A 27,999-nucleotide genomic window follows, 5' to 3' on the forward strand; every position below is an offset into this window, starting at 1 on the left:
GTACACAATCTAAAGCAACAGATAACACTTGTAGCAGAAACATTTAATATTGGGGTCATCGGTAATCGAGCCTAAGCACTTCATTCCAGTAGAGTTTGCAGCGTAATGAGTTGGCCTGTAATATGTGAACCATTCCAAAAGGCTGACATTTAATTAACCATTGCTGGACGTTAGAGTGAACAAATATAATATCCATGATTTAGCTGTGTGTATGTAACCCAGTGGAGCTAATTATGCAAAAACCCGGATATTACGGATGGCATGGTGAGGAAGTTAAGATGCATCATAATGGTTGTTGTGGCCATTGTGGAGTGGGATTTAAAAAAAAACGAACACCACTGCACGAGAGCCAATTAAAAGTGGTTTCGAGCAAAATAAATAGCACTGCATAAAAAGAAGCATTTGCATGATGAAATCACACACGAATGCACGAGATTACTCGTTAAAGCGCGATAGAAACAGAAGCAGAAAGAAACGAAAAGCACACGTCCCATTCAGCGATTAGACGATTATTTACTCTTTGTAAATGGAATCCAGGACCAGGTTTGCTTTTTTCCTCTTGGAGTCGTGAACATATGGTAAAAGGGCGGTTTTTTTTCTATATTAGTTTCTATGCTAGTACAAGCAAAATGAGGTTGTAGGCAAATTTACACAACACACAGACTTTTTAATTAATTTAGCAAATGTAAAACACGTCGTTTTTTAAGCTGTAATTATGACACGGGCGTACTGGTTGCATACAAAAGCTTACTTGCACTTATTTGCACCCATTATCCTTACATTTTGGTTTTTTTAAGATGACCAAAGTAAAAATGTATTGAAAGCCATTTTTGAAATAAAACACACATGATCGCGGGGTTTACAGTTAAAAGCAGTTCACCGTAACTGGAACTGGTAGATGTGTGAAGCTTTTCATGGCAATCACGTTCATTGATCTGGAAATGAGCAGACAACGGGCGGATGTAGAAAGAAAAAACCGACACAGTTCCTGCCAGTAGGTGTTACCAGTGAAAGTCATTTTCCATCATGTTCTTGATGCCGGTCCGAATTTATTAGTACGAGGAATCGAAAAGCTTCCGCAAACGGTGGCCGGCCCGGCGCTAGTAAACGGTGGCACATTATGTGTAGGTGGTACCTGGGTGGGATGGTTGCACTGCACGAGGTCAGACGAAACACCAGCATAAAACAGCATGCCCTGGCTAAGGTTTATTAGTCTTTGCCACGTCAAACGGTGGTACGGTGGTTTTATAGCTTGTACATATTCGCTTTCGCATGCGGTGAATGGTTTTGTTACTGTAACGGGCTGTGCGCATTGTTTACCTACGTACTTATTGTATGAAGAAGATTGTGTTTTTTTTTATTTATTTATTTTTTGTCTGGGAAGAAAGCTTCCTCCCTTACTGGAAAATCTGGCCCGGGCTGAAAAATGGTACAACAACGAATAACTGTTTAAGATTTTTGCATTGTTGTGCACCATGCCGAGGGTGTTGCGCGATTGTATGCAACCGTCACGTGGGTGTCCTTGTGAAATGACAATCTTTGCGTGATTTTGACATCGGTCTGTTTTGACCCATATGCTTTGGTTTTTCGTCCTACCCGTACATCAACAGCAGTTTGCGAGTGAGCTGTTGTAAGACAATTTAACCACTTTTTTGTTACCTTCATGTTGCTAGTTTGTAGTGTGCTAAACAGTCATCGTAGTATGGCAATTGAACGTAAATAAACATAAGCAAGCAAGGAAGTAAAACGGAAATGAGTGCAACTCAAGTTTGCATATAAAAAGCGAAGTCATAAATCAAACGAATATTCAGCAGATCGAGCAACATGGTACGGAATTCGTGGAAAAATAATTAAATTTTTGATTGTTCTTTTTTTTGTGGGAAACTTTCTACAGGACAAATACAATCACCTCTGTCAAAAATCTTTGAAATATTATGTATATTGAATTCAATGTAACATTGATAGTACCCGGGATACCCTTTGTACGCGAATTCGCAGATAAACGTATTTTGAAATGTAAGAAGTGAGAGATTTCATAACATAATGTTAGATTAAAATTAGTTAAATTCGATTTGTAATGTTTTCAAATTTTGTTAAACAAAATTTTCATTAATTTTTGATAATGTTTTTCATTAAAAAATCACCTAAAAAGCGGAATGCATTATAAGCAGAGAAGTAATTTGATTCGATAACTATCTAATTGAAACTGAATTTATTTGACCCTGCGTCTGATTGTGAATAACCAAATGTATTTTCTATAAGACTATTCAATTGATAGAGTTTTTGCAAAACTCACAAGTATCTTATAATCGGGATAGTAGTTTAAATTTTTTTCTAACACTCTTGGGAGTACACAGTGAAAGCATATCAAATATTTTTGTTAATATAAGATGATGGTAACATCGATATGGAATGAATACTGGGTGCTTTTAGATATCGGTAATGTTGTGCAAACTTAAATAATTCTGAATCATTTCTATTTTTAACATTATCTGGAAGCCTTGTCGTTTTTTTTTTTTGTTAAAATTCCCAAAAAAAAGCTAAGGTCTTGAGAAACTGTCAAATTTATAGGATATGTTTTATTTTATCATTAGTTTTTTTTATTTAAAGCATTATTTTAGTGAAAAGAAACTTATTTTAACCATTTCGCATTAAAATACATCAATTTATAAATTTTGCTAAATTTCCCAAAAAAAGGTAAGGCTATAGCCTTAGGAATTTTTCAAATTTATAGATTTTTTTTTATTTTTTCATTATTTTTTATTCTTTTTTTATTTGAAGCATTATTTGAGTGAAAAGAAATTTATTTCAACAAATTTGCAATAAAATACATCAATTTATTACATTTTGCTAAATTTCCTAAAAAAAAGCTAAGGCTATAGCCTGAGGAAATTTCTAAATTTAGTGACTGGGTTACGAACAACTGTATTATTCGCAACAATTTAAAGTTGCAAAACTGGGATCCACCTTTAGTTCCGATCTGACGTCTGTAAAAACAACTGTACAGCGACTCTAGCCCAATAAAATGCGGGTAGTACCCGATATACACGGATTCGCAGGATTCGCAGATAAGCGGATTTTAAAATTGGATGGCTTAGTGATTTCATAGCATAAAATTTCGGCAAATGCGTAGAAAACGAGCTTCTACCATATTGTCAGCCAGATTGAAGAAGAGAATACAAATTAGTCGTTAGTAAAAATAGACAGTAGAAAGTAGTAATAAAAAACCCAAAAGCATGTAGAAACATTAGGCAAATCATCGAAACAAACTTGCGTAAAATGGTCCTTTATTGTCGCACACGAAACTATCAAAAATCTGCTGGAATTGTGACGAGTAGCTGCTGGCATTGATTAGAATCAACTTGAGAATAGCCATAAACTTTCGGAAAATTTGAACATACTAAAACTTCTCTAAAACTTGGAACTTGAAATCTTCCAACAATCTTTAACTTCATCACCATCGGTTTTTAGAGAACACCTACTGTTTAGAACAATATTTTAGATGTTTTTATTAGAAATAATAATTAGTAAAATCTTTTAAGTAGGTCTTTAATAGATACTTTACTATGTTTAAGTTCTAACAGCGTGCGATATATAATGAATTGCTTCTTTCATGTAAATAATCGCTTTCCTTTCACAGTAACCACTTTATGGTAAAACAATTGATAAGGCCTTTGAAAAAAAGACACTTTCTATCGTGCCTAAAACAATCGGTTAGCGATTAAAGCCCACCAGAAGCTCCCAGCCAACAGTGCCGCTTGAGTGCTTTACAATGGTGAGATGAACTTTTATCGTTTCTTGCTGTACGTTCGTTTCTCATCGATACATCTCAACAATAACTCACCTCTGAGGGTGACGACCACACGTGGCCCAAAAACCACATACGGTGTGTACTCATCGTGCCAGCTGCTCTACCATTAAGCCATTCTTTCCACCAGCTGAGCGTGAAAAATGGGAAAGCTTCGTCATTTTCCGGTACGAAAGCTTTACCATTCAACAAAACAAAAAACCCACATTTGCCGGATATTGACTTTTGGAGTCTGTATCCTTTATCAAATAATCGCCCTGGTAGGCGTCCAGGGTCGGGCGGTGCTTTAGGAAGGATTCGAGCATGAAGAATACTTCGGCCGATCGGTAATCCCCGTCCGAGCTGAGCACTGGTTGAACCAGTGCCCTTTTTTTAGGAGGTAGGATACAATTGGTCATCAACCCGCTCGCATCTGTGTCTGTGTGTGTGTGTTGGAATCTCACCACGAGTCCTGTGTTTAGTTAAACCTCGAGTGAGGTTTACATTTGGTCGTCGATCGGTTTGGTTCGCCAATTACGTCAATCGCTCAGCCAAACGTCAACAAGGACCGAGAACAGGGAAACGCATGGGAAATTCACTGGAGTTGGATGGGATTATGATGTTTGCTTTGTGTATAGTTTGGTCTGGTGGTGGGTCCAGTTCCCAAAAGTCCGTAGATTATGCGAACAAGCTTTTGCACGGTTTTTTTTCTTCTTTTAGTCAAGCCTGCGAGTGATGTAAATAAAGGGAGTTTCATGTGCTGTTTGGACAGAAAAGTGGGTCATATTGTATTGTAACGATATGGTTGTAGTTTTCTCAAATTGAATGGAAAATAACAAATACAACATTAATAACATTGCTTCCGCTAGCCTCGATTATCCGACACGAGGGTTTTAAGGACACGCCTACAGGAACAATAGTCCGGAAATAGATGAGCCAGTTTTCGGAAGGGTGTACGGTTAAGACAAGTTTTCAGAATTCTATTCGCTCAACACGTGCAAAGCATAGAAAGGAAGATATATTTTATAACGTCCATTGTGTGATTTAAAGTAAGCGAAAACATTTTACTAAATATAAATTCAAAACGAAACGAAAATCAAACAACTCCCTAATCATCATATTTCTTGGAACGTTCTTTTAAAAAATAAATCCAAACGAAGCTAATGTTTTGTTTTTGCAGCATTACTTCATTGGCATAAATTCAGCTTGAATTGAGCTTAAACTTAAGACCATTAGCCGGGAAATGAGTGTTTGGGGTGTGTATGTTTTGTAGCGCACGATATCACTTTCCAACAAAACTCTTCAATTGCTTTTGCGTTTAGTGCGGTGATTTCTTGTTGGCCGACTGCTTCCCGATCGTCGTCTACCACGGCGCAGCACGAAGCAAAAAAACGATACCGAACAACTTAAATTGATGCTTCGAATGAAAGTACTTCGGACTGGAAAGGCAGGTTAAGCTGCCATAAGCCATCGGGGGTGTGGAAGTTTTAGACGACGGTTGTCTTCGTCTTAAAGTGGTCACAAACCGGTCGTACTGTACGCTAGAAACGAACTTTAATCGAGAGATTTTTGTTACGTAGCATCATACAAATCTAATTATTCAATTTTGTTCTCTTGTGTTGTTTCCCCTTACTTCGTGGATACTTTTTGTAGGTGGTGAAGTTCTTGACCTTATCAGCTGCGTAATTGGGTGAGTTTGGCAGTGTTTGTTCTTTTTTTGTGTGTTACGTTTTGTGGAAAAACATTCCACGTAGAGATGTTTGGTTGTGATTGCATTTGGAGTTGAATTGTTGAGAGGGTTTTCTGTTGCTGTTTGCAATATTACTAATGTTTGATCAATATTTGATTACATTTCTAATCAATGACTTTAATGAAAATTTGATTTGATGCTTTATTTAGTTAGCAGAAATTTTGCTTCCAAATTTTTATATTATTTTACAAAAAAATAGAACCAGAAATACTAAAGCTCCAAAAAAAGCCAAAACTTGAAAGCCAAAACTCTAAAAGACAAACTTCCGCCTCAAGTTTTAAAAATAACTAAACCCTAAGAAGCAAACGATAAGCGTGGCCCTATTTCTTATGTCAACATACCTCACAATTGAACAGCACCAACGCAGCAAGATGCTTAATCGTTTCGCGTAAATTTCATATTGATTGAAGATTCCATTGAACGGGCAGACACCATTAACTCAAAACACGATGCCAAACAAAACAGGCATATCTGTGTAGCGGGTGAAAGGTTGTGCCAAACGATATTTGGTAGTTGCTTCTTTCCTGTGTCTTGGTTTTTGTTTTACTTCAATATTCATGAGGGATTCCAAATTTCGACGACAAACTGACAGCATTCGTCACGTTTCGTTAGCAAATCATGACCTCGGGAGACCTGCGGCGTGTAGGGGAAAGCAAAGCGACTGCTCTTAGCACTTTTTTCCTCCAAATTCTTCTCCGTGCCTACGCTTTATTTACTGGGGGGCTAAAATGATTTTATAAACAGCCATCGAGGTGAGTGGATGAAAGCATACTCTCGCAAACGTTGAGTTGCTCACAATTAGTCGTATGCTTCACGTATTTCCCATTGAAGCTCGTTTTGACATGTACGGCACGAAATGGAGATGAAGATAAGTGTTTGTGATTGTATCACAAATTAAAGGATTATTCAGAAGCAAACAATCGTATCGGATTTTGATCAACCGATTAGGTGATACTAAGAAATTTAAATACTAAGTTGCTTTTCAAACTAAAATGGCGGCATGGCGATATCCCCAATATCATGATGGAATGACTGTTGGAATGTCTTGTTTTTGTTTCATAAACTGAAACAATAAACAATCGGGTGTAATAAATAACAAAAAATATATCACAAAATAAATAGAAGCATTACGGTATGCTTTACCTATGGACGCGCATGTTTCCATTATTTTACATGTAACGATGAGTTACAGTTACGACTACGAACGGCATATAGATAGATATATTGTTTCGAATATGTATGCTGATGATAAATAAAGACATAACAACAGCATGTAAATGTAGCATGTCCGTTTCTAGGTAACATTGAGAATTGTTTTGCTCACATTTATCAAATTATTACTTCCTTGTATGTGTTGCAAACGACCCTAAGTTGCATGAAATATGTTATGATTTTATCTTTCGCTTAGCCTGGTTCCGTAGGGCTGGAGGAATATTCCCTGATCCAAAATCGGTCAGCAACAACAAAAAAAAACCTTTTGTCCAGAAAAATGTATTCCACAAATGACATTCTTTCCCCATGTAGTGATGGTGATACTATTGTACCAGTAAAGCGTAGAAAAGAATTATCAACGTTGATTGCATGATTGAACGAAATAAATTGCATTCCTTGTTTGTGTACATAATCGTTCTATATATGCTGTGAAAACAGCAAAGAATCAATTTGACGATTGAGTGGATCGTCAGAGATAATCGAAATGCTTCGAATTACATTGTGTAACAAAGTGCAAAGAGTAATTGATTCTGCTCCACAATATGTTGTGATATTGTCCCCGCAAATGACGTGATAAACGTTAGTGGAAATGAGCATTTTGGAATTAAAAACATATTTTTTAAATAACTATCTAAGGAGAATGGACAATAAAGTGTGTGTATTTGCAACAAAGAAAATGTATTTCTTTAGGTTAGTTTTTGTTTTAATAGATCACACTTAAAGTATGCTTAATGTGGTCATATTTAAAGTGTCCGAAAAGCAATAAATTATCCTTAAGCCGGAACATCCCAACTCATTGCTGCAACCTTTTTGTACAGAATCACAACGGCAAAGACAAAGTGTCCGTTCAAGAGGATACGTAAGAGATGTGTCTGATGTATCATGGTTTTTGTTTTTTCTTATCTTTTTTTTTGGAACACACAACCAGTGACATGGGAAGTGACAGTATCGGTACAGCCATCGGAACAATGTTGGACAACAATCCCATAACCGATTCTCGGACCATGTCCCATTTCTGAGACGTTTTGTTTATTTACATCATCAGAATAACAGTCGTTTCGGTAACTAAAAATAGCAGCTCCATTCGGGTACTTCCAAGGTCTATCGAAGGTACACCTACAGTTCCGATCGGCTTCAGTTGATTGCCTACAAAAAGGTTACTTGCGGAAAGATGTGTCGCTCGAGTAGAGATGGCTTCCTAAATATTACTAATTTATCAAGCATGCTCCCAGAACGGTCCTTATTTTCACATCCCTTAGGTCACCAAAAAAAAAAAAACAAAAACATCGACGATCAAGGTGTCACAAGAAACGTGTACAGATACCTTTGATCCAGAGTGTTATCCCACAACTAGCAATCCCGCATTACCAAGCGTGAAGAAAAAATAAATCTTCGCCTCAAACTAGTGCCGAACCGAACCGTCGGGACGGGAGAGTTCAACGGTTGTGCAAACAGTGTGAACGACAAATGAACACATAATAGAGTTTGTCTGACGTACGTATCGTTGGGCCAGAGCTAATCAAGTAACTAAATCACCGGAGCCTAATATAATCACCCTTAACTGATTAGTGTGTGAAAGCAAGATAAATGAACATTCCGACAGTGTCTCGATGTAGGTTTTTTTGTTTTTGTTGAGGGTTTGAATGCTAATGGTAAATAGACCATTGTGCTTTAACCCACGTAATGTGTCGCTCATTAGGTAAATACAGCTCCAGAACTGATAAGAGGAGATAGTTTATTAGTGAGTAATTTGAATAATATATAAACAACATTTTGATAGATTTAAATGAAAACTACTTGTTAAGATCTCATTCCATCGTATTGGCAAGAAGTGTAAGTCCTCAAAGAAATCCTCAAAAACTTCTCACTTTTTAAGTTTCGTTAATCGTTCATACCTTGACTTAGTGACCTTAGGGACGCATCAACGCCATCACTCAATCTCTATTAAGGTACTTTACACCGCGTCTGTACACGTGGACAGGTTGAAAATACTTCTAATGAGATGACTGACGTTCCTGTGCCTGACGAACCTTATTCGCTGGTCAACTCAATGTTAAGGCCTTCGTTGTTTGTCTACACAATAACGAAAAAAATAAGGAAAAAAAGAAGATCCCAAGGATTGACTAAAAAATCTAGTACAATATCCCTTTCTAAACACGAGGTTAAAAATGAAAGAGAAGATCAGGCGGCTTATTGAACGAAACAGACATTGTACTACGTGCAACCTAGACATTCTCTTCCTAAACCCCGCCATTCCGGAGCAACATATTGGAACTCTAGTAACTTCAATAAACTTCCAATCGTTTTCAAAAAAAAAAGTCGTATCTCTTGCATGGATATTCCTTTATGTTTCTCTTCTTGGAACAAATAAAAATCGCTATCGGTGCGTAATAGAACATCAATCTTCAACACTTGATACAACCTGTTTGATCTTACAGCCGTTTTGCTGTAAATTCCATCTTCAAGAGCTTTATTGGAATGTGTTGTTAAAAGTCACGTTCCACAACGTCAATGTATCGCAAAACGGAGTGCTGTTGAAGCTGGTATTTGTGCTCAAATTTACGCTTCACGCAACTCATTAAATGAATGTATTCATGTTGTTCAAAAAACGCATTGCATTTTATAAAACAAAAAAAAAAGAATAGAGTAAAACATTGTTCGCATCTCATTTATAAAACACTCATGTTTGCCACTATAAAGTTGATCGGGTTGAACGTTCTTTTTCGCTCCAGCTCTTGGGTTGATTATCTTTAAACATCAACATAAATTAGGTTTGTACGGAGAAGAAAACTATTTTGATTGATGTATAAATTCTAAGAAGCGAAAGTTCGTTCGTGATCGTTTCAGTAATGGGGGAACTTTTTTTTCCGCCATTCCCAGCGCTATCTTGGCTAAACCTTTGATTTGAAAATTCAACTTTAAGAACGTCATCGACTACCATTCCACCTGTTTATGACTGCTTTGTGCCGTTTTTATGTGTAACTAACTACACGACAGCATTTTGATTACTATTACTTCACCCATTTCCAACCCGAGCACAGAGAGGGAGAGAGAGAGAAATTTAGTAGAAATAAAACTTTTTTCCTTACCATTTCCATCCTTGTTCGCGTAATGTTTTATGCATCGGTAGTACGTGATAGTAAGTTTTTCCGATTCACTTTCTACGGACATCACTTCCCATCCCTTGCACAATTGCCTAAAAGTTCGTGGTTCTTCGGAGTCAGTCCGAGACGTTTCTCTGCACACTCTTTTTCGGCACAAGTTTTTGTGAAGTTTTCGCTAGCAAGCTGGAATCTTGCTGGTAGCGATGGGGTTTTGCGTGCGTACATCATCATCGCGTGTGGCAGTTCTCGGGAGCTGTGTAGAGCAATCTTTAATGTCTTCATCCGTTCGGAAACCGCACCTAAATCCACATGCATGGAACTCGTTCTAAAGCTCTTTCTTCCCCGTTTGTATTGTGGTTTTTGGGTTAAAAGTTTTATCAGATCTCGTTTTGGGGGTTTTTCCGCCCGATTCTGGGAATTGCGTTCGACGCGCAAGGGTTTTTGGGGTGGTGGTAAGCTGGTGGTTAAATTGCTGACCGAAATTCTTCATCATAAAAAAAAAAGATAACCTTCTCCCCGATTCGAGAAGCTTCCTTATGGTAAGCAAAAGGGGAAGATTTCGAAAGAAAAGGCAACCCATTCCCACACGCATGTCACCATGTCGGTTAGACGATGGTTGATTGTTCGGACAAACAAACAGTTTCGATCGTACGCGATTGACGTTTTGTGGAGTTTTTGGGAAAAGCGATATTCGATAAGTTTCACTAGAGTTTTGGATGAAGCAGCCTGAAAAAAGGACTTTTCCCTAGCTTCAAACCATTGATTATGTTCCGTATGTTTCGCTTCAAGTCTATAGAACGGTACCTTATCAAATGGTACAGTGTGAATGGGAAAACTTTCCCTTTCCTTCAATACCTATTCCTTAATTGGATCAATAAATGACCAACAAATGTCATTATTAAGTGTTATTAAGTTATCATTCTTTTATTCTTCTTAAATTCATTCTTTTCGATTAAATTTTTTAAAGGGGTAAAACTAAATTGAAAACGGCTTTACGCGCAGAAATTAAGAATGCCTGGGAAGGCATTTTGCGTTGCAATTTCCTATTAAGAATAGCTTGCGCTACTACACTTTCCCGAGAGCAAGTAAGAAAAAGTACAGAACATACAATGCAGGTCACAATGTTCTGGTGAGCGTACATGGAATGTAATTGTTGCATTGCTGCTAGTGACACCATTTCCCTCGCGTACCACCCTGATTGTACTTGACTTTGCTCGTATCCGTGCCATGTGAACCGTAAAGCCTTGAGAGGATTCGTGGAACAGCGAGTGAAAGCTTCTACTGCTTTCCGTGTGAAGCATCCGTGTGGAAATCAATCATAGACCCGGTATCATTTTCAAGCATCGTCACGGATGGAAAACATTCATCGAAATCGATTTGCATTAGAAAAAACAGAACGCAGCGTACAAGGTTTTTGGGGTTTTTGCTACCAAACGCGAAACGGCCGATAAACTGTGCTTGCAAATGGTAAAATCAGGAATCATTTGTTCCATATTTTAAAATTCTACTTTCTGATATTTTGCTTTCAGCTTGATTTTGTTTACATCTCTGCTGGTGGAATTGTTTTCATAAAAAAAGTTCTTCCATTTATGTGTTTTTCTCTCTCTTCCAATCGTGTAAATAAACTTATCTCGTAACAAGCTCAGTATTTTTTTCTTCCTTTTATCACAATTGTTTAGCCAATGTTTCAAGAAAAATGTTCATCCCAATGTCACCAGGGGCAAACCGAGCCGAGAGGTTTAGGTCGGTTGCATTACGCGTAAGGAAACACCGTTACATCCTTTTTTCTCTATTGCTTCTTCATCAATTAACAAGCTTTTCGAAAGGGATTATTTTACACCGGAATGACTTCATTCTATCAGGAATGTGAGAAAAAGCGCAAATTAGATTTTATGTCATTTTGTCCGCTTCCAATGAAAATCCAACGTGAGAAAGATGGTTCGAGAGAACGAGAATGTCTCGCTTTCGTACCATCGATAGACCAAGCGTTTTATTCGCCCGTTTCGCGTTGAAAATGGTTGAATTCCGGTTCTGGCGAATCTCGACCAAAACCCTTCAATTGGAATACTAGCGGCATCTTTGTCTTTTTTTTATTCGTTTGTTTGTGCTTTTCTGATCGTCACTTCTGCGGTGGCCTAGAAGAAGAATATTTTAAATTGGTCTCAGCATTACCATCTTCCGTACTCGTGGGACTGGTTTACGAGTACTTCGTTAGGAGAAACAACACAAAATAAAGGCAAAAGGGGGCAAAACTGGTTACCTTCGGGTCTTGGGAGTATCGTTGCCAATCTAATTTTACGTTTTTATTGCTGACTAGAGAATGGCAATGTTTTTTTTTTGTTTCGTTTTGTTTTCGTTTACAGTGATGCAAAACATTCGATGTAAAGCGTTAATTATATTACTACTCAGCGCGTTAGCTAAATGGTGAAGGATGTGTTGTTCACTTTTGTACACATAAGGAGAGAATTTTTAAAGCCCTTAACAATTTTTAAATGTTTAAATTTTTAAATTTTTAATTCCCATACATTTTCTCCTTTATTTGCTATGCAAATCTCTAATAGCACCCGAAGAAAAACAACAAACGCATGTACCCTGATATATTTCCTTGAACCGCTTTTAAATTACTCACACGTCAATCAATAAATAGTCAAGCAGGGTACTTAGCACACACTCCAAAGAGCTTCACTTTCAAAGGAAAGGCCTCCGTCATTATGTATTCGAGCTCTCGTTCTCACACAAAACAATCCTTTCCGCTCTATCGCTCACTCATGTGTGTGTGCGTGGGAAAGTGTTTAGCTAATTTTAACAACACGTTAGCCGGAATGTATTAAATAATGCAAATGAATTTCCTATGCGTGAGGATGTGAGTTTTTGTTTTTCAAACATTAGAAACTCTTTGCTGTAGCTAATTGAGCTACACATTTTGGAAAAGTTGGGTTTTTGAGGCGTTTGTATGTTAAGTATACACTACAACCTCGATGTACTTGAAAGGTGGAGATAAATTTTTAAAATGATTGATGAAAATATTATCCTACAAACAGTTACTATCTGAATTTTGAGTATCATCTTTTGCTTGAAATTAGTTTATTTTTTACACTTTGTTGTTTCTATATTTGCTCACACTAGTTAGGAAAATTATCAGAAAATTACTATTTTTTATAATTCTCAATTTTTGTTGGGAAATGTAATGTTAGAACTGTTTTCTTTAAATCAATATGATACGAGAATTGAGTTGTGTTTATAAATGCTTATTTGTATTAATAATGAGTTGGTTATAAATCGAAACGAATTCCTGATGTGAAAGCTTTTTCCGAGCTCAGTCAGGAGTTGAATGTATGTAAAAAAATATTCAATTTACATACATTTTGTTTTAAGTAGTATAAGGCAAACTTCGTTCACCTATCTCCACACGATAGCACTTGTTTCCCAATGCTATTCTGGCCAAACCTTCATAAGCAGGACTTACTAAAACAAAGTTGAAGAAAGTCAGTAATGCCAGACCAAGACCTCTTGAGGTTGTAGTGCCATAAAAGAGGCAGATAGCGTACTTGTGTAACATGAATTATCACAGCCAGTCTCATTATCAACATTCTCTCAGATGATGGACGGCCATTGATAGGAATGTCGAAAAACTCCCGTGTTTTTGGATTCATTTCCAGCTACGTTGATAATTAAGTACGGAAAGTTAATTACGGCAGACCTAGCCGGTGATGATGTTTCGCTAATGCACAAGAAGATGCGATGCCGTTCCGGAATATACTTGAAGTCTATTTAGAAGTTTATTTATTTATGTATGTGCATAAAACATAAATGTAATCATAAGTGTTTGATCAATTTGACAAAAGAAAATAGAATAAGGAGTAAAAATATCATTCAAAAAGTAATAAAATTCTTGTATAGAATTAAATAAATAAAACAAACCTTAAACTTTTTATTTCATTCTCTGGGTAAATAGAAAATATTACTTAATCACAGCAATTTGCCAACATGCAACAAAACTCGCCGTTCATTGGCATTAATGTAACCGTTTCAAAACTTCCTATCGTACGTTGCCTATCAAACACGGGGCGAAAGATTACTTCACCGCATAGGTATGGCCGCAAAATTCGTTCATTTGGCCCCTGGGGTCAAGGGCGAATTAAAAGCGTACTGATAATGTTCGGCTCAGCTCGCGGTCGTTCTAAGCAGAGCTATCAAATTCTGACGCTCTGACCGCTCATTCGGTAAGCGGCAGCTTGCGTGAAGAGGTATCTCAACGACCTGTTAGCCAAACAGCCCGCAAGTAGTGTACCAAACGGGGCCTTCCCGAGCGAACTTCCAACAGGTGAAATTAAAGTTTGAAACTCGTCCACCTGTTGTGCGGCGTAGTAGTGCAAGTGTGGCAGCATGGGGTTACGCGACGCATTGCTGTAAGTAATAAGTTCCTGCTAATACCAGACGATGGGCAAACAGTGACTGTAATTGAATCTTTTCCCTTTTTTTGGGGTTTGGTTGCGTTATCCAGGACGGTGCTGATCGTGGCTATAGTTGCAAGCACCATTCAGCCATCGGCCGGTGCCACCGTTCCGTTGACATTGAAGTGCATGTTCAACGATCCAGACTGCATCATTACGAGAGCTTCCGTGCGCATTAGTGATGCTGGTCAGATGCCTACCTACCAGCTAAAGATGGATGGGTATGATGGACAGACACGCGTTGTGGTTTCATTTCCCGACAGCGTGCTGGAGTACATTCCTGGGTCGGTTTTTGCAACTCTGCCGAATATTACTACCATCCGTTTAATGGAGACACAGACGCGCATTCTGGACGAGAACGCCTTTCAAGGATTGGACAGTGTTTTGGGGATTACGATTATCAATAATCCACTGAAGGGGCTGCCGAAAAACATCTTCCGAGGATTGGATAAGCTGACTACACTAAGGCTGGACGGTCTCGGGCTCACTGCCGTTGCTCCCGAATGGTTCCGCGATCTTGGACAGCTAAGTTCCTTAATGCTAACTAAAAATCGTGTGCGCACGCTAGAGGCAACCGTGTTCCAGCATTGTCCGAAACTAGTTTCTCTCGAACTATCGATCAATGCTATCGAAAGTTTGCCAGCAACCGTGTTCGACACACTCAGTGCGATCGAATCCATCAATTTGGCGGACAATCGTTTGACCGAAGTGCATGAAAATTTGTTCGCCAACAACGGTGAGCTGCGAGCGGTAAATCTTAACAACAACTCACTCACGTACATTTCGCCCCTCTTGTTGCGAAACTTAACCAACCTGGAGGAGCTACATTTGCGCTGGAACCGTATCGAAGATTTTCAACTTCTTCTATTTCCCTCGATTGAACCGTTCGCGCTCGATCTGCGCAATAATGTGCTCGTTTACTTTGATCGTACCATGCTTACGGTGCTGGAAAATCTTCACAGCATCTGGCTGAGTGGTAATCGCATTACCGGCATTGCGCCCGATACGTTTCACGGTGCGGTCAACACCACGGTAATTGAGCTGGACGATAACTACCTGGAGGAGCTGCCGGTGGAGTTGCTGGCAGGGCTCACTCATTTGCAGACGTTTGCCGCAAGCAGCAACAAAATAAAAACCGTCCCCGAGGAGCTATTTCTCGAGAATCTGGAGGTGGAACAGATACGGCTCGATAACAATTTCATCGAAACGTTACCGGGAAAGTTCCTGGCGGAATTACCCCTGCTCGATGTGCTACTACTCGACCGGAACAATCTCGTGGAGTTGCAGGAGGATGCTTTTGTGGATTGTCCCGTGCTGCGCGTATTGCGACTGGAACACAATCAGCTGAACACGGTACCGGTGCGTACATTTGCCAAACAGCAGCAAAGCCTCCAAATTCTCGATGTTAAGGGCAACCATTTGACGAGTGTTGAGTTTGTGAAGGGCTTACAGCAACTTAACAGGTTAGATTTGCAGGGAAACCAGCTGACCGAACTCCCGGGAGGCACGTTCGAGGGTACACCGGACATAACCGATCTGCAGCTGGCCCACAACAGTTTGTACCGCTTGACGAATGAAACTTTCACCGGTCTGAACAAGCTTCGTGTGCTGAATGTGTCGCACAATCTTATCCAATCGATTGATGTTGATACCTTCGAAGGTATGGCGGATTTGTACGAGTTATATCTTCACGATAACAAACTTAAAAGCTTACCGGAGGATGTATTCAAAGCATTGCCTTCACTGACAACACTTACGCTAGAAAACAATGAGCTGGAAGCAATTTCTGCAACACTGTTACAACGTCTCTCGGGACTTGCGGAACTCAGGCTGTCCAATAACCCGATCGCTAATGTTGAGGAACAATTTCTTCGCCGTAACTCTTACTTGCGACAGGTTTCGCTTAACGGGATACGCTTGCAGAGGATAAGCCCGAACCTGATACCGAGACCGATGATGTTGCGATTGCTGAGCCTGGAAAGGTGCTCCATCGTGGAGATTGATCCGGAAGCTTATCCGTTGTTTGGTTCGATCTTTCCGCTGGTATTAAATTTGCGTGGAAATGAACTAACGCTACTGCCGAAAGGTATATTCCGCATTGCTAATATGTTAACGGTACTGGATTTATCGTTAAATCGACTCACGGAGTTAAACCAGGATGCATTCACAAAGGAAAACTCGCTACTCGAACTCTCCCTGGAAGGGAACCGTATACAGCGGCTGAGGACAGGAGAGTTCCTCAAATTTCCCACCCTGAAGGTACTAAACCTAAGCAACAACTCGATCGAATCGATTCCGGACGGTACGTTTGAGGGGTTGGAAAACCTTAAGGTACTCGATTTGGGCTACAACAAGCTAACCCAGCTACCGACGACCATTTTTGTCAATTTGATTAACCTCCAAACCATCAGCCTTAATGCACTGGGCGTACAAACGCTGGACAGGGATTTGTTCATCTATCAACCAAACCTTCAGCAACTTTTCCTGCAGGATAATCAGCTACGCGAACTAGGCGCGGATTTGTTCCGCAAAAATTCCCATCTAAAGCAGCTTAACGTAGCAAACAATACGCTTGCCAGCTTCGAACTGCAGAACTACAAGCAGCTGAACGAATCGCTCCGTACGCTGGACGTGTCCGATAACCAGATCGAAACATTCATTGTGACGGAAGCATTAGAGGAATTGCGTGCGGCAAGAAACAAAATTGAACACTTCCTTTCAATGGCCGATGAGGAACCGACACTGGTTAATGTCGATCTGTCATCGAACCGACTTTCTTCCATCGAGTATATGGGCAACTTTAAACATCTCCAATCGTTGGACGTTTCCAACAATCCGCTCGACGAGTTAGATTTCACACATTTGGGATCGTTCTTTAATCTGACACATTTTAACGCTTCCTCCTTAGGCCTGGCATCGATTGATCTGCAAACGCACGGTATGTTGCTTCCTACACTGACCAGTCTGGATTTGTCCAACAATGGTGTGGAAAGTGTTTCGGTTGAGTTTTTAAACAGTTTCCCAAGGTTGATCAAGCTTTACCTACAAAACAATCCACTGCAGGGGTACGATTATTCGTTCTTCTTCGAAGCTCTACCGTCGTTGACTTTGCTCGGGTTGGATCCATAAACAAAAAAAACAATGAGTTAACAAGTTGTAAAGGAAACTACCGCTGCGTTTTAAAACATTAGAATGCGAATAAAAATTATTTTAAATTGCAAATTGCATATTCTTTACTATCTATCGCAGGCTCCATCTTAACAAGGTTGGTAGTGCAATATTGTTTAGCAGCGAAATTGGAACAACATCCCTTTCCAAGCATACAATAAACAACAACTTTTTAAATCGCTCCAAGGTGCTCCCACGTAAAAATGTTAAACCAACCAACAAATTACGAAGAAATACCAGCAGCGAAAGCCTAAAATTTCTTTTCGCTACTTTCTCGTGCTTTCACCACCTCCACCGACTCAATTCGGTTGCGCTAATCTAATGGTACAATCATTGTTTGAACAGAGCTCATTGTTTTCACATCATTTTGTTTGTCAACAAATCCTTGTGCGTGGTGTAGCATAGTTCAAACAAAAAACACCCTGAGTTTATTAAAGGGACGAAATATGGGAGAAAAACGCAGTTTGAAGCTGTTAGTTGATGATAAATGAACCAGACACAATTTTTAAGGCGAAAGAAAAAATACTTGTGATGTTGCGAAAGGTTTTACCCTGATAATTGGGTTAGCCATCCGTGCAGAGTAAGATTATGTACCCTTTTTTCCGAAGGGATTGAAGTACACATTCTTTGTTGGGGGGAGGAGAGATGAAAAATGCGTTTGAAAGTAATGTGAAAAGAGCCGTTTTGCAGTATATAATAAATAAATGTGCGTCAAAAAGGATTGCGAAAAACAATGCTTGTCTTTCATTACGAGCAGTCGTGACAATAATGGTGTTAATTTTCATGTGTAACATTTTTTTAAATAATCCGATATTTTGTCGTAAAAAGAGCCCTTCTAGAGGAATGATGATTCATTTGAATAACAAACAGTTTATTTTATTTGGTTTTGTTTTTAGTGTTTTGGACGTGCTTGGCATGATTTTACGTACAAAGTTTATTTATCTTTGTGTATTAATGTTTTTGCCCTATTATTATTATTTTTTTTTATTCATAAAGAACGGCCTGGCCGTATTGCTATTTTGCCCTATTATTATTTATGTAAAATTTAATGCAATATATTTTCAGATGGTTTGAGTAAAATTGGGCATGTTTTAATTCTATAAGAAAGGCTTTATTTTTAAAACATACACATTTTTAAAACATAATTTCTTAGTATACATTACATTTAAATGGCTTGATACTCCGGAAAAAAGAAGAAATTAACTTTTTATTTTATATGATGTGTGCTGTCAGATTACATTACGTTCAACATTCTTCCAAAATATGAAATGTACACCAACCCTCTGCTTTTAACCTTGCAGTTTTATGTGCGTAATAGGCAATTGATATTCGTTTCTACGTTTTTTTTAGAATGAACCAACATTGATCCAATTTGAACCTGTCAATAAATGAAAAAAAATATCTGTACGTGTCAAAAGAAGAAAGAAGAACTATAAATTGAATAAATTTGGCTGAATATGATGTTCTATCGAAATTTAAATTTAATAACGATGGCACCATAGGAAGGTTTAATATTGTTTAACCTGTTGGTGCTAAAAATAAAATGTATAAATGTCAAAATAATAATTGAGCATAAATATAAACACATATATGCACAGGTTCACAACTAAGCTATTCTAAAAAGAATTTTTGTTGTGAATATTTGAAACATAAATATACCATAGAACTTTGATTGTTTTTTGATTTGTGAAGAGGTGTTTGTTTAATGATTGTTAAAAAAAATTTAATCTGAATTTTGTTTTATTTCTCAAAATATATCAGTAAAAGATAAAAAAATCAGTTGAAATTTGATCATAGTTTGAGCGTATTTACACACGAAGTTTATTAGGTCCTGTGTGGCACTCGGGGACTAGACCATAAAAGTGAATAATAAAGAAAAGGAACATCAACGAGGAATATCAAATCTTTACTGTCAATAATTGGACGAATTTAAGCTTGCAATTGACCAGAAAACTTTAGAATTGTGTTGAGTTTTATCATGACAACGCCGAACCACACACATCTCTAGTGACTCGCTAGAAACTCACGGAGTTTGGTAGAGAAGTTTTAATGTATCAACTCTATAATTTTATTCTGGCACCACCTTTTCCTCACAGCGCAAAACTTCCTGAGTCATACGAAAGGGAGATTAAGAGTTATAATCGAAAGCTAAAGTTTTCCACCAGTTACGAAAAATACTCTTACGAAAGGGGCATTGTCAAAGCTGTCATGCTAACAAATTACATATTAAAATCGTATTCACACAACCATTCTCACAAAAAAAAGGTAATTTGTTTTCACCAATTTCTTTTTTGAAAAATTTTCATATTTATTGCCCTTAATTAAATTCTGAAAAAAATGGAATATAATATCGAATATTTCGTTAAGAAAATCATGAAAACAAAGTTAGGGGGAAAATATAATCTTAATGTTCTTGAGACATCTCAAGTTTTTGTGCCAACAATAGGACAAGGAAAATCATTCATCTTCTGTATTAAATTTTAATTTCAATTTTGCTTCCTGTCACAACGATGTGGCTTAAGTGTTACCACCCAGCAAGAAACTATCTATCTCCGGCTGAATAAAAATGGGAATAAAAATACACATAAATTTACGTGACCTTTGAGACGCAATAATCTGCTCCAACTCGCCAAATGGAGTCGCGTAAATCTTGCGTTGAACGGAACCGTATGTAAAAATATCCCCAACCCGTAGAACGTTACCCGTTTTGCCACGATGCATCCTTTCGAAAAATAATCCCCCAAACGGACTACAAAACGAGCGCGCTGCTCGGTTGAATACTTCCTAGCGTAAATAGTGTCTCGGTGTTTGTCGCAAAATTTCACTCGATCAGGAAGCTAAACAAACGGAAGGCAAACATGATAAACAGGAAAACATTATTTACCTTCACGCAGAACACGTATCCCTTTCACTAGTAGTAGTGAAAACGGGAAGAAAAATGGAGGAGGGAAATGATAAAATTCTCACTACATCATCCGGGGTGAAAGAAAAACAGTTAGCGCAGCTTTGAAAAGACGTGTAACATGTAAAAACAGGGAAAGCAATGTGAAGATGGTGGAGAATTTTTTTGTACAAAATGGTTTGTTGGATCATCCCGAGACAAGGCTGTTCCCGTCGCTGAGCGATTTGCTTGAAGAATTGGAATAACATTCCATACATCCAGCAGCCCAGGAGCGTTGTCAACGGCCTACACTTTGGATAACTAATTAGTGACAAGCCATTGAAGAAATACTTGGAACTGTGGTCTTCGATTCGAGCTGTGGGTGGTAAATTAGTTGCACCTGATGGGAAGAGCTTATCATTTCTAATGCCACTAATTAAGTGGAATAAAGGAAATCAATTCGCAAAATCGGAATTTTACCAGTAAGTAGTTCGATTTTAATGAGCCATGAGTCTGGACATTAGCGACTGTACATTCGAGAGGCGTTGCTCTCGACCGGCATATGGTGCTGTAATCGTTGGATTATTTTGAATAACATTTTTGAATCGTTACCAGTAATCAAGTTGAGAGGAATTAAGATTGAGTTGTTCAACTTTTCGTTGGAATAATAATTCATTACAATCATTAACATCACATTACATTACAATTGCAATTCGAATTACTCACAAAATGCTTGAAAGCTTGAAATATTCAATGTCTACTGTATTGCAGCTGGCTATAAAGTTGAACGTTTCCTTATTGCCAAGAGCAATAAAAAGATGGGAATAATATTGCTAAAACCAACCCACATTGACGTTCGTGACGATCGTGCATCATGGATGAAGTGCGTATGGAAAACGAATTTTGATTAATTTATCATGCAAATGCAGCTGCATAAATTTCCCACAAAACCTGTCACAACAATAGTTGATGATGCGAAGGGTTTCATGAGGGATCACACACGAGCTCAAAGCAATAAACAAAATAATAATGAAGAGACTGAGCTTTGAGCTATGGGTTAATAGCTTGCACAACTTTGTAACATTGCAATGTCACTTACATTTACAGTTCGTAACATAATTTTAAGACGTATAATTCGTAGGGTATGTGAAATATTTGATGGTAATCTTTTAATATTCTTCAAGAATCCTTATTATGGTTTTTTCCATAAACTGTTTTATTTTTAATTTTAGATATTTACAACGCGCTTAAAACTATTTACATCTCAAATTTACCTACTTTTTCTTGTTTGTTTTTTGTTTTTGTTTACGATTTGTTTGCCGTACCATTCATATTTATGTTTATTTATTTATTCAAACTTAATTATGAAGGCATTTTGCCGTGTTGATAGCCTCATAGGGTTGAAATGTGTACCATTTTCTTAAGGCATTTCTTCCCTTTATATTGCATTATCTATCTTTTGTCTGATATGAATAGTCGGTTAAAATATATCACTAATCTAAATACAAATTTTGTAAAGCTATTTTTTGCAGAGAAGAGTACACGAATCTTTTTAGAAAAATGATGCAACATATATTTCCATTCTTTCTCTACAGCTTTGTAGAGCATCTCTTTTATCTGTCTCTTCAACTTTTTCTCTTATTCCAAAAAAACTTAAAGTCTTATAGTTATGTTGCGGACTGTATTGCGCATATTCAAAATCTACATATTTCCATGCAATCTGCCATCTGTTTCCGAACGAAGAAAAGCCGTACAATAAATTAACAAAAGTACTTAATCCATCTGTATTTCATTGTTTCGTCTACTTCTCGAGTGCTGAATCTGATGAAATAACGTCAAAGCAAATATTTAATCGCGTTATTTTAATCATTCAACAAGCGCTGCGAAACCATAATGTAACGTAATGAGAGTTTGTATAAGAACATTTTTTTTGGTGCAGCCCACCCTAAATAGAGGTAAATTGTTCTTTCTGGGCTTCGCTTTTGATACACGCGTTGGAATGGTGTAACTTTTGGGATGAGGATATTAAACAATAGAACATGATTCTATGCTTCAAAGTAAAAGCTCTGCTGCACTGTACTAGTTGTAGGAATTTTCCCAAACTGTAAGCCTTAGCAATGATTTTATAAGACGCATTCCCCTTTCTTCTATGTCATCTTTGCGCGGAGTATAGATTAACTTTCTTATCAAGGGGTTATGCCCTAACTTCAAAGAGAGTGAAAGCTCTTAAAAGGTATTATTTTTGGTACTAAAATTGACAAGGGAAATAAATCATGATAATATTTCCCTATTGTTCAACCATTATAAATAATTTAATTTTGCCGGATATACAGAAATAAGGTAAAACAATAACCTTAACATGCGGCGCAAAGCTTTTGTGTATGAATTTATCAAAAACTAATATTTAGTGTTCCTACGAAAGGTATACTTCACAAACAAAAGCTTTTCCGAAGAAAATCCTGCAGGTGCCGGTCAACACCATGTCAGGTACATGTTTGTATTTGTTTTTAACGGAATTCTAAATGAAAGTCACATATTCAGTTGAAGAGGCTGGTTGTGTTGGTTTTTTGTGTTTACCAAATTTACTGCTACGCCGAACGATGCAACATGAGTACGATTCTACGAGGAAAATGATTCGTTGCATGGGTTAGTTTAGACCGTATACAGTAGGTGGTTCGTGTAGCTTACTATTATTTTAATTAATCTTAAAGAAAAGCTTGTCCTTTTCTATTAACTAGAGTGCTTTTAAATAAATATGTTTTCATTAAATTTATTTCATAGTAAAATTAGCTTAGAAAATATAAGTAAAACAATGAATTTTAATTAATATTATCACATGTACGTAGAAAGCTTGGAAAATACTTCGTGGTTATACTGTACACTAGCTATACACCTTTACTTCCACTAATCTCCATGCAGGTGCCATTCGTGCAAGAGTTTCAACCATAAATAGGTTGAATGTCACGTATCGTGTAATTTTGCAAATTGAACTTACAAGTGTTTTGTGCTCTTGTAGAACTTTTGCAAACGAATGTCAAACAATGTTTGTGTGTTCACTGCTTTTGAAGCAGCCTGATAACGTTTCAAATGTTATTGCATGTGTTGAACTATCGCCCTCTCTTGTTTGCCGGATGGTTTAACCATCACCTTAACATATCCCACAAAACCAACCGAGAACCCTTTTGATGTGTACCACAACGGCTAGGGAAGATGTGTGGAATCGTTAAGGTAAAATGGTTACATATTGTGTAGATATTTTCGTTTTATTGATTGTTGCCTTATCTTTCGAAAGGAAGAGCGTTCATGATGAAGGACACATTAATCCACTTGACCGAATTTTTTAAGTCCATCCATTATATGCCAGAAATGGTAAAGCACAGGGATTCTTGAAAGCTTTGCAGCTTTAAAATGGTTACGAGAGTGAGCAGCTTCTACTTGATTAAATTTGTACTTTTTAACATCTTTAAAGCTAACGTTTAACGTTTGGAATATAAATTTATTTAAAAGAAAATATTAATTTTTTATTAAAAAAAATTTGTTTTTACTGAAATAGTGTAAAGTTCATGCATTTACAAAACCATAAATTATGCTACAAATAGACAACATTGAATTCGACGGAATTGATTTCATCTTACATTCCATACTAGACATATTCAGTTTTGGAAACCTTGGTAAGGCTTGTAAAACTGGTACAAATATATTTAAACGCAAGCCACAAGAAATCTAATTAAATCTATGGTCCCCCAAGCTCACACACAGACCAAGAAGCCATTTTTCTTCCATTGGCTTTCATTGTGTCTTGCTAAACGAGAACATTTTGAACCGTCTGTGGTATCGTAAACGTTTCACTGAGGGTATAGAATAGAAGGGAAATACTTTTTTTTTCTTTTCGCAATTCTTGCGTAGGTGAAACAGATGACGAATTTATTGGTACCGCGGAAAGAACGTCAAGAACGTGTTGATGGTGATTTTATGCACCATATTGCTTTATTTGAAACATGAACTAATTAAATGTAAACGTACAGACGTGGTAGAATTGGAAAGAAGCGTTAAAGCACCACAAGAGAGGTGTGTTGAAGGTAAGCAAGGGACAGAAATGAATTTTATTCAAATCCATTTTCAATCTTCTACTCTGGTCTTAGGGAAAGGTGAATATGTTTCAAACGGTGGCTTCATCGGATTTTTGGTTTTTTTTCGTACATACCATTTTCTATCAAAACGTTCACTTATGGAGTTTTTTTAAAAGAACTTTCACCTTTTTTTCTCACATTTGTTTTTTATATATAAGCTTTCTAATAATATATTCTTTTATTAAATTCTGTCTGCTTCGCAGATTTTCAAATTTTTTTCTATATGACGGCTATATTGCATTGTTTTTTTTTAATTTGTACAACACAAGAATCCGATAAAAAAATTTACCAAAAAAGTATTAAATTTATATAAACTTTAATAAATTCAATAAACCATCTTTCTTTAACAAAATTCACAAGAAGTAGTACGACAGTTGCTCAACGTGAATTAAAACAAAACTCATATTTGCAACAAACAACTACAGAACATCAAAGAAGAAAACAGACAAAAAAAGAAAAACTTTTTTTTTGAAACCGTTATGGTTTTGATCTCATTTGCATCACACATATGAAGTGTTATGCACATATGCTCCGAGCCCAAAATTGTCATTCCGAAGCCGTTCTTTTAAGCAAAGAAGGAACAAAATGAATTCTCTGTTGCGTGACGCCAAATGTTGAAGACGTGAATTTGCTGCCGGCTTACAACATTTCGAACAAATGTTTGAAACAGTTGAGCATGTTATGACCTTGTTCTCTTTTTTTTGGTTTTGTTCTGGCTGAAAGCGAATATAAATTTACCCCTTAGCGACTTAGTACTTGATTGTAGTTATTAGTTTTTTAATTTAAAATGTAGATTTCTGTTCAAAACTCTCTAACAACGCTTTTGTAATTATTTCAAAACCAGTCATTGCACCAAAAGAAATGGATCGTATGGTTGTTGGTCCTGAACACACATAATTATTTTGACCACCTTCATTTCAGCCGGAACGTGTTTTATCTCGCTGTAACTACAAAATCGTACCATCCAATTGTGAATATCGATTAATTGTGTTTGTTGATACAGATGAGCATTGTAATGATTTGCAATTTCCTGTTCTGCCATAAAGTATTGGTTTCGCTGCAACATATAAATGTATTTCCGGACACAGATTTCGGATGCTTATGCGTCATATTTTTAATTGTAAGAGTTTAACTGAAAGCTATTTGTTAATTTTTTTTGTTATTTATTGATATTGATTTACGGAAGTATTGAGTAGATAATTATTTAGATAAATAATTTAAACTGTGTAAAATGTAATTTATTAAGCAAATTAAGTATAATAACCGCACCATCATAATAAGCATAGCTAATAGTAATTACAATTTTTAATTATAAAAGCAAATCCATATCGCTCGAAATAAATAACATTCCAGCCCAGCCAACATGGTGGTGAGAGGATTGATGGGAGTGATTGAAAACATATTTAAATAGCATCGAAACTAACAATGAAATCCCATTTCCACGTCCCCATGGAATGTGCACGATGATCCTTTTGGTGGCCATTTTCATTAAGTGCTGTGATATGTGAACATCACTGGAAAAAGATTAAATTTACGATGATAGATACCGTTCACAGATCATCAAAGCGCTATCAACAGTAAAGCAGCGTAGCTAGAAAACATGTTTACGGTACATTCTAATGAAAAACCCTTGTAGAACATTAATTAAATATTATGTACGCCATGGAAACGAAGGATTAGCTGTGAAATGGATTAAAAATGTTGAACGAAATGTCAAACTTATGTTGGACAAGTTTTAAAATGAATGAATTTCTGTAAATTTCACAAGCGAAATAAAGTTTCGGCATCATTTATTAAGCATTCCATCAAGAAGAAAAAATATAAAAGCACACAATGAATGTTACGAGACGGGTTTTTGTTGACTCTAGTCGGCTTCATGTTTTAATACAATAAACAACCACAGTTCTTGGAATCGTAATTCAAAATCGTTTCATCACGGCACGTAAATGTATTCCGGACACCTGTAACATGTTATTTCGCTAAAGATTTTTGCTCCAAAAGAAAAAAAATAAAAGAAAAGACACGAACACCTTCCTAATCTATGCCCTTAAGATGGGCCACGGCTAAAGCAATATTAAGCAAGCATCAAACACCCGCCCACATCCATGCATATGCATATGCCTTAAAAACATCCCATCTCTTAACAGAGTGATAAATTGAGTGTCGGAACTGAGGGAAAACATCGTATTACACACATTTCTGCGAAAGTAAACACACACGTACGGGGAAAGGGTTTTGACAGCAGGTTTTGATATGCTGCATATCAAATTGTATACATTGAATTCACGCCCCCAAAATATCTGACGCCCACAACCGGAAGTGTAGGCATAAGAATGTGAAAGAAAGAGAGAGAGAGAAAAAAAACAACCTAATCCATGCTCACGGTGATGTTATGCACACAGATCAGGTAGCATAATCAACGTTTTGTAAATCGTTCCGTTGTTGGCCATATATCAACGACCAGTGGCACTACACCCCTAACGACACGATTGCCGTGCTGATAGTGTTCTGATAATGCTCATAGGTTTTGATTGCAATTCAAGGTTACGTGTGTGTGTGTGTGTGTTTTCTTTTCGGGGTACTATGAAACATTTGTACCTTTTGAGAAGCATACCTCAAGAGATTGACTTGGTATTGCATAGAGAAGTATCGAACACTACAATTTCCACGTTTCCATGGTTTGCGAGTGTAATGACCACTTGGAATGTGGTACGATTCTACGAAGCAGCTAACGAGACGATTGAGATTGATGTTTAAGGTGTACCGATTGAAATGGTAGCCGATAGTGGTATCAATACGAGCATACATAAAAACGAGGTTCGTCGTTCTCATGCTGAACGGCATGCAAACACAGAAGGACATAAGAAAAGGAAATAAATAAAAATCTTTTTTTACACCTCGTAATGATATAATTTGAAATATAATTTGAGTTTTCAATGTTTCATGTTTCACTAATGGATATAAAAATATGGTTTCGTGGAACTTCTAGCTTAAGTAAAGTATATAAAATATTTAAGATGAACGCACTGAGTAAGAGTGAGTGAGTGCGTTTAATCCCTCATGTGGATTTATGGTTTCAACTGAGAAAAAAGAGTTTGTATAAATCTTTTATTCACTTTTTTTCCCTCTCTGTACCGACTAGCGAGTCACTCTTTTGCTCTTCAACTCACTCATCGCGCTGTGTCGATTAGCGATGCACTCTTTTCCGTTTCCAATCATCGTTATTGAGTGATTTGAAAACTTATTGAGTTGTTGGTCGTGTGAGTGAATTTAGTAAACCGCAAGGAAGCAATCTAAGGATTAGTTTTGAGCTTTCCCTTTCATGAATCAGAAAAGAGTGAGAAACAGATGTAGATAAGTCTTTCTAACTCTTTTTACACTCTGTTGCAACTCTCGGAAAAGAGTGATTATTTCGCACATTCAGAACTGCAACATTTCGTACAAAACTACACCTATTTTAAGCGTAAGTATGTAGGTAGTGATGACGACCCATTTTGTAAAGGAATGATAAAA

At 37.2% G+C, this 27,999-nt stretch overlaps 2 protein-coding genes across 2 annotated transcripts in view; both read left to right on the plus strand.

Moving 5' to 3' along the window:
• The window catches only part of LOC125771515 (G-protein coupled receptor dmsr-1), a 75,260-nt gene that overhangs the window by 2,869 nt on the left and 44,392 nt on the right, over nt 1-27,999 (plus strand). The gene's annotated exons all lie outside the window — the stretch shown is intronic.
• Nucleotides 14,062-18,269, plus strand: LOC125771513 (protein artichoke-like). The gene is made up of 2 exons (XM_049442199.1): nt 14,062-14,262; nt 14,358-18,269. The coding sequence occupies exons 1-2, from the start codon at nt 14,240-14,242 to the stop codon at nt 17,434-17,436; spliced, it is 3,102 nt and encodes a 1,033-aa protein (XP_049298156.1). The 5' UTR covers nt 14,062-14,239; the 3' UTR covers nt 17,437-18,269.

Source organism: Anopheles funestus, chromosome 3RL (assembly GCF_943734845.2).
Source record: "Anopheles funestus chromosome 3RL, idAnoFuneDA-416_04, whole genome shotgun sequence".
Taxonomy (NCBI): Eukaryota; Metazoa; Arthropoda; class Insecta; order Diptera; family Culicidae; genus Anopheles; species Anopheles funestus.

Bases quoted from the DNA above. Each gene is read 5' to 3' on its own strand.
- LOC125771513 (XM_049442199.1), top strand. From the start codon at position 14,240: ATGGGGTTACGCGACGCATTGCT. The intron at 14,263-14,357 runs GTAAGTAATAAG...TGCGTTATCCAG, and splicing joins GGGTTACGCGACGCATTGCT to GACGGTGCTGATCGTGGCTA.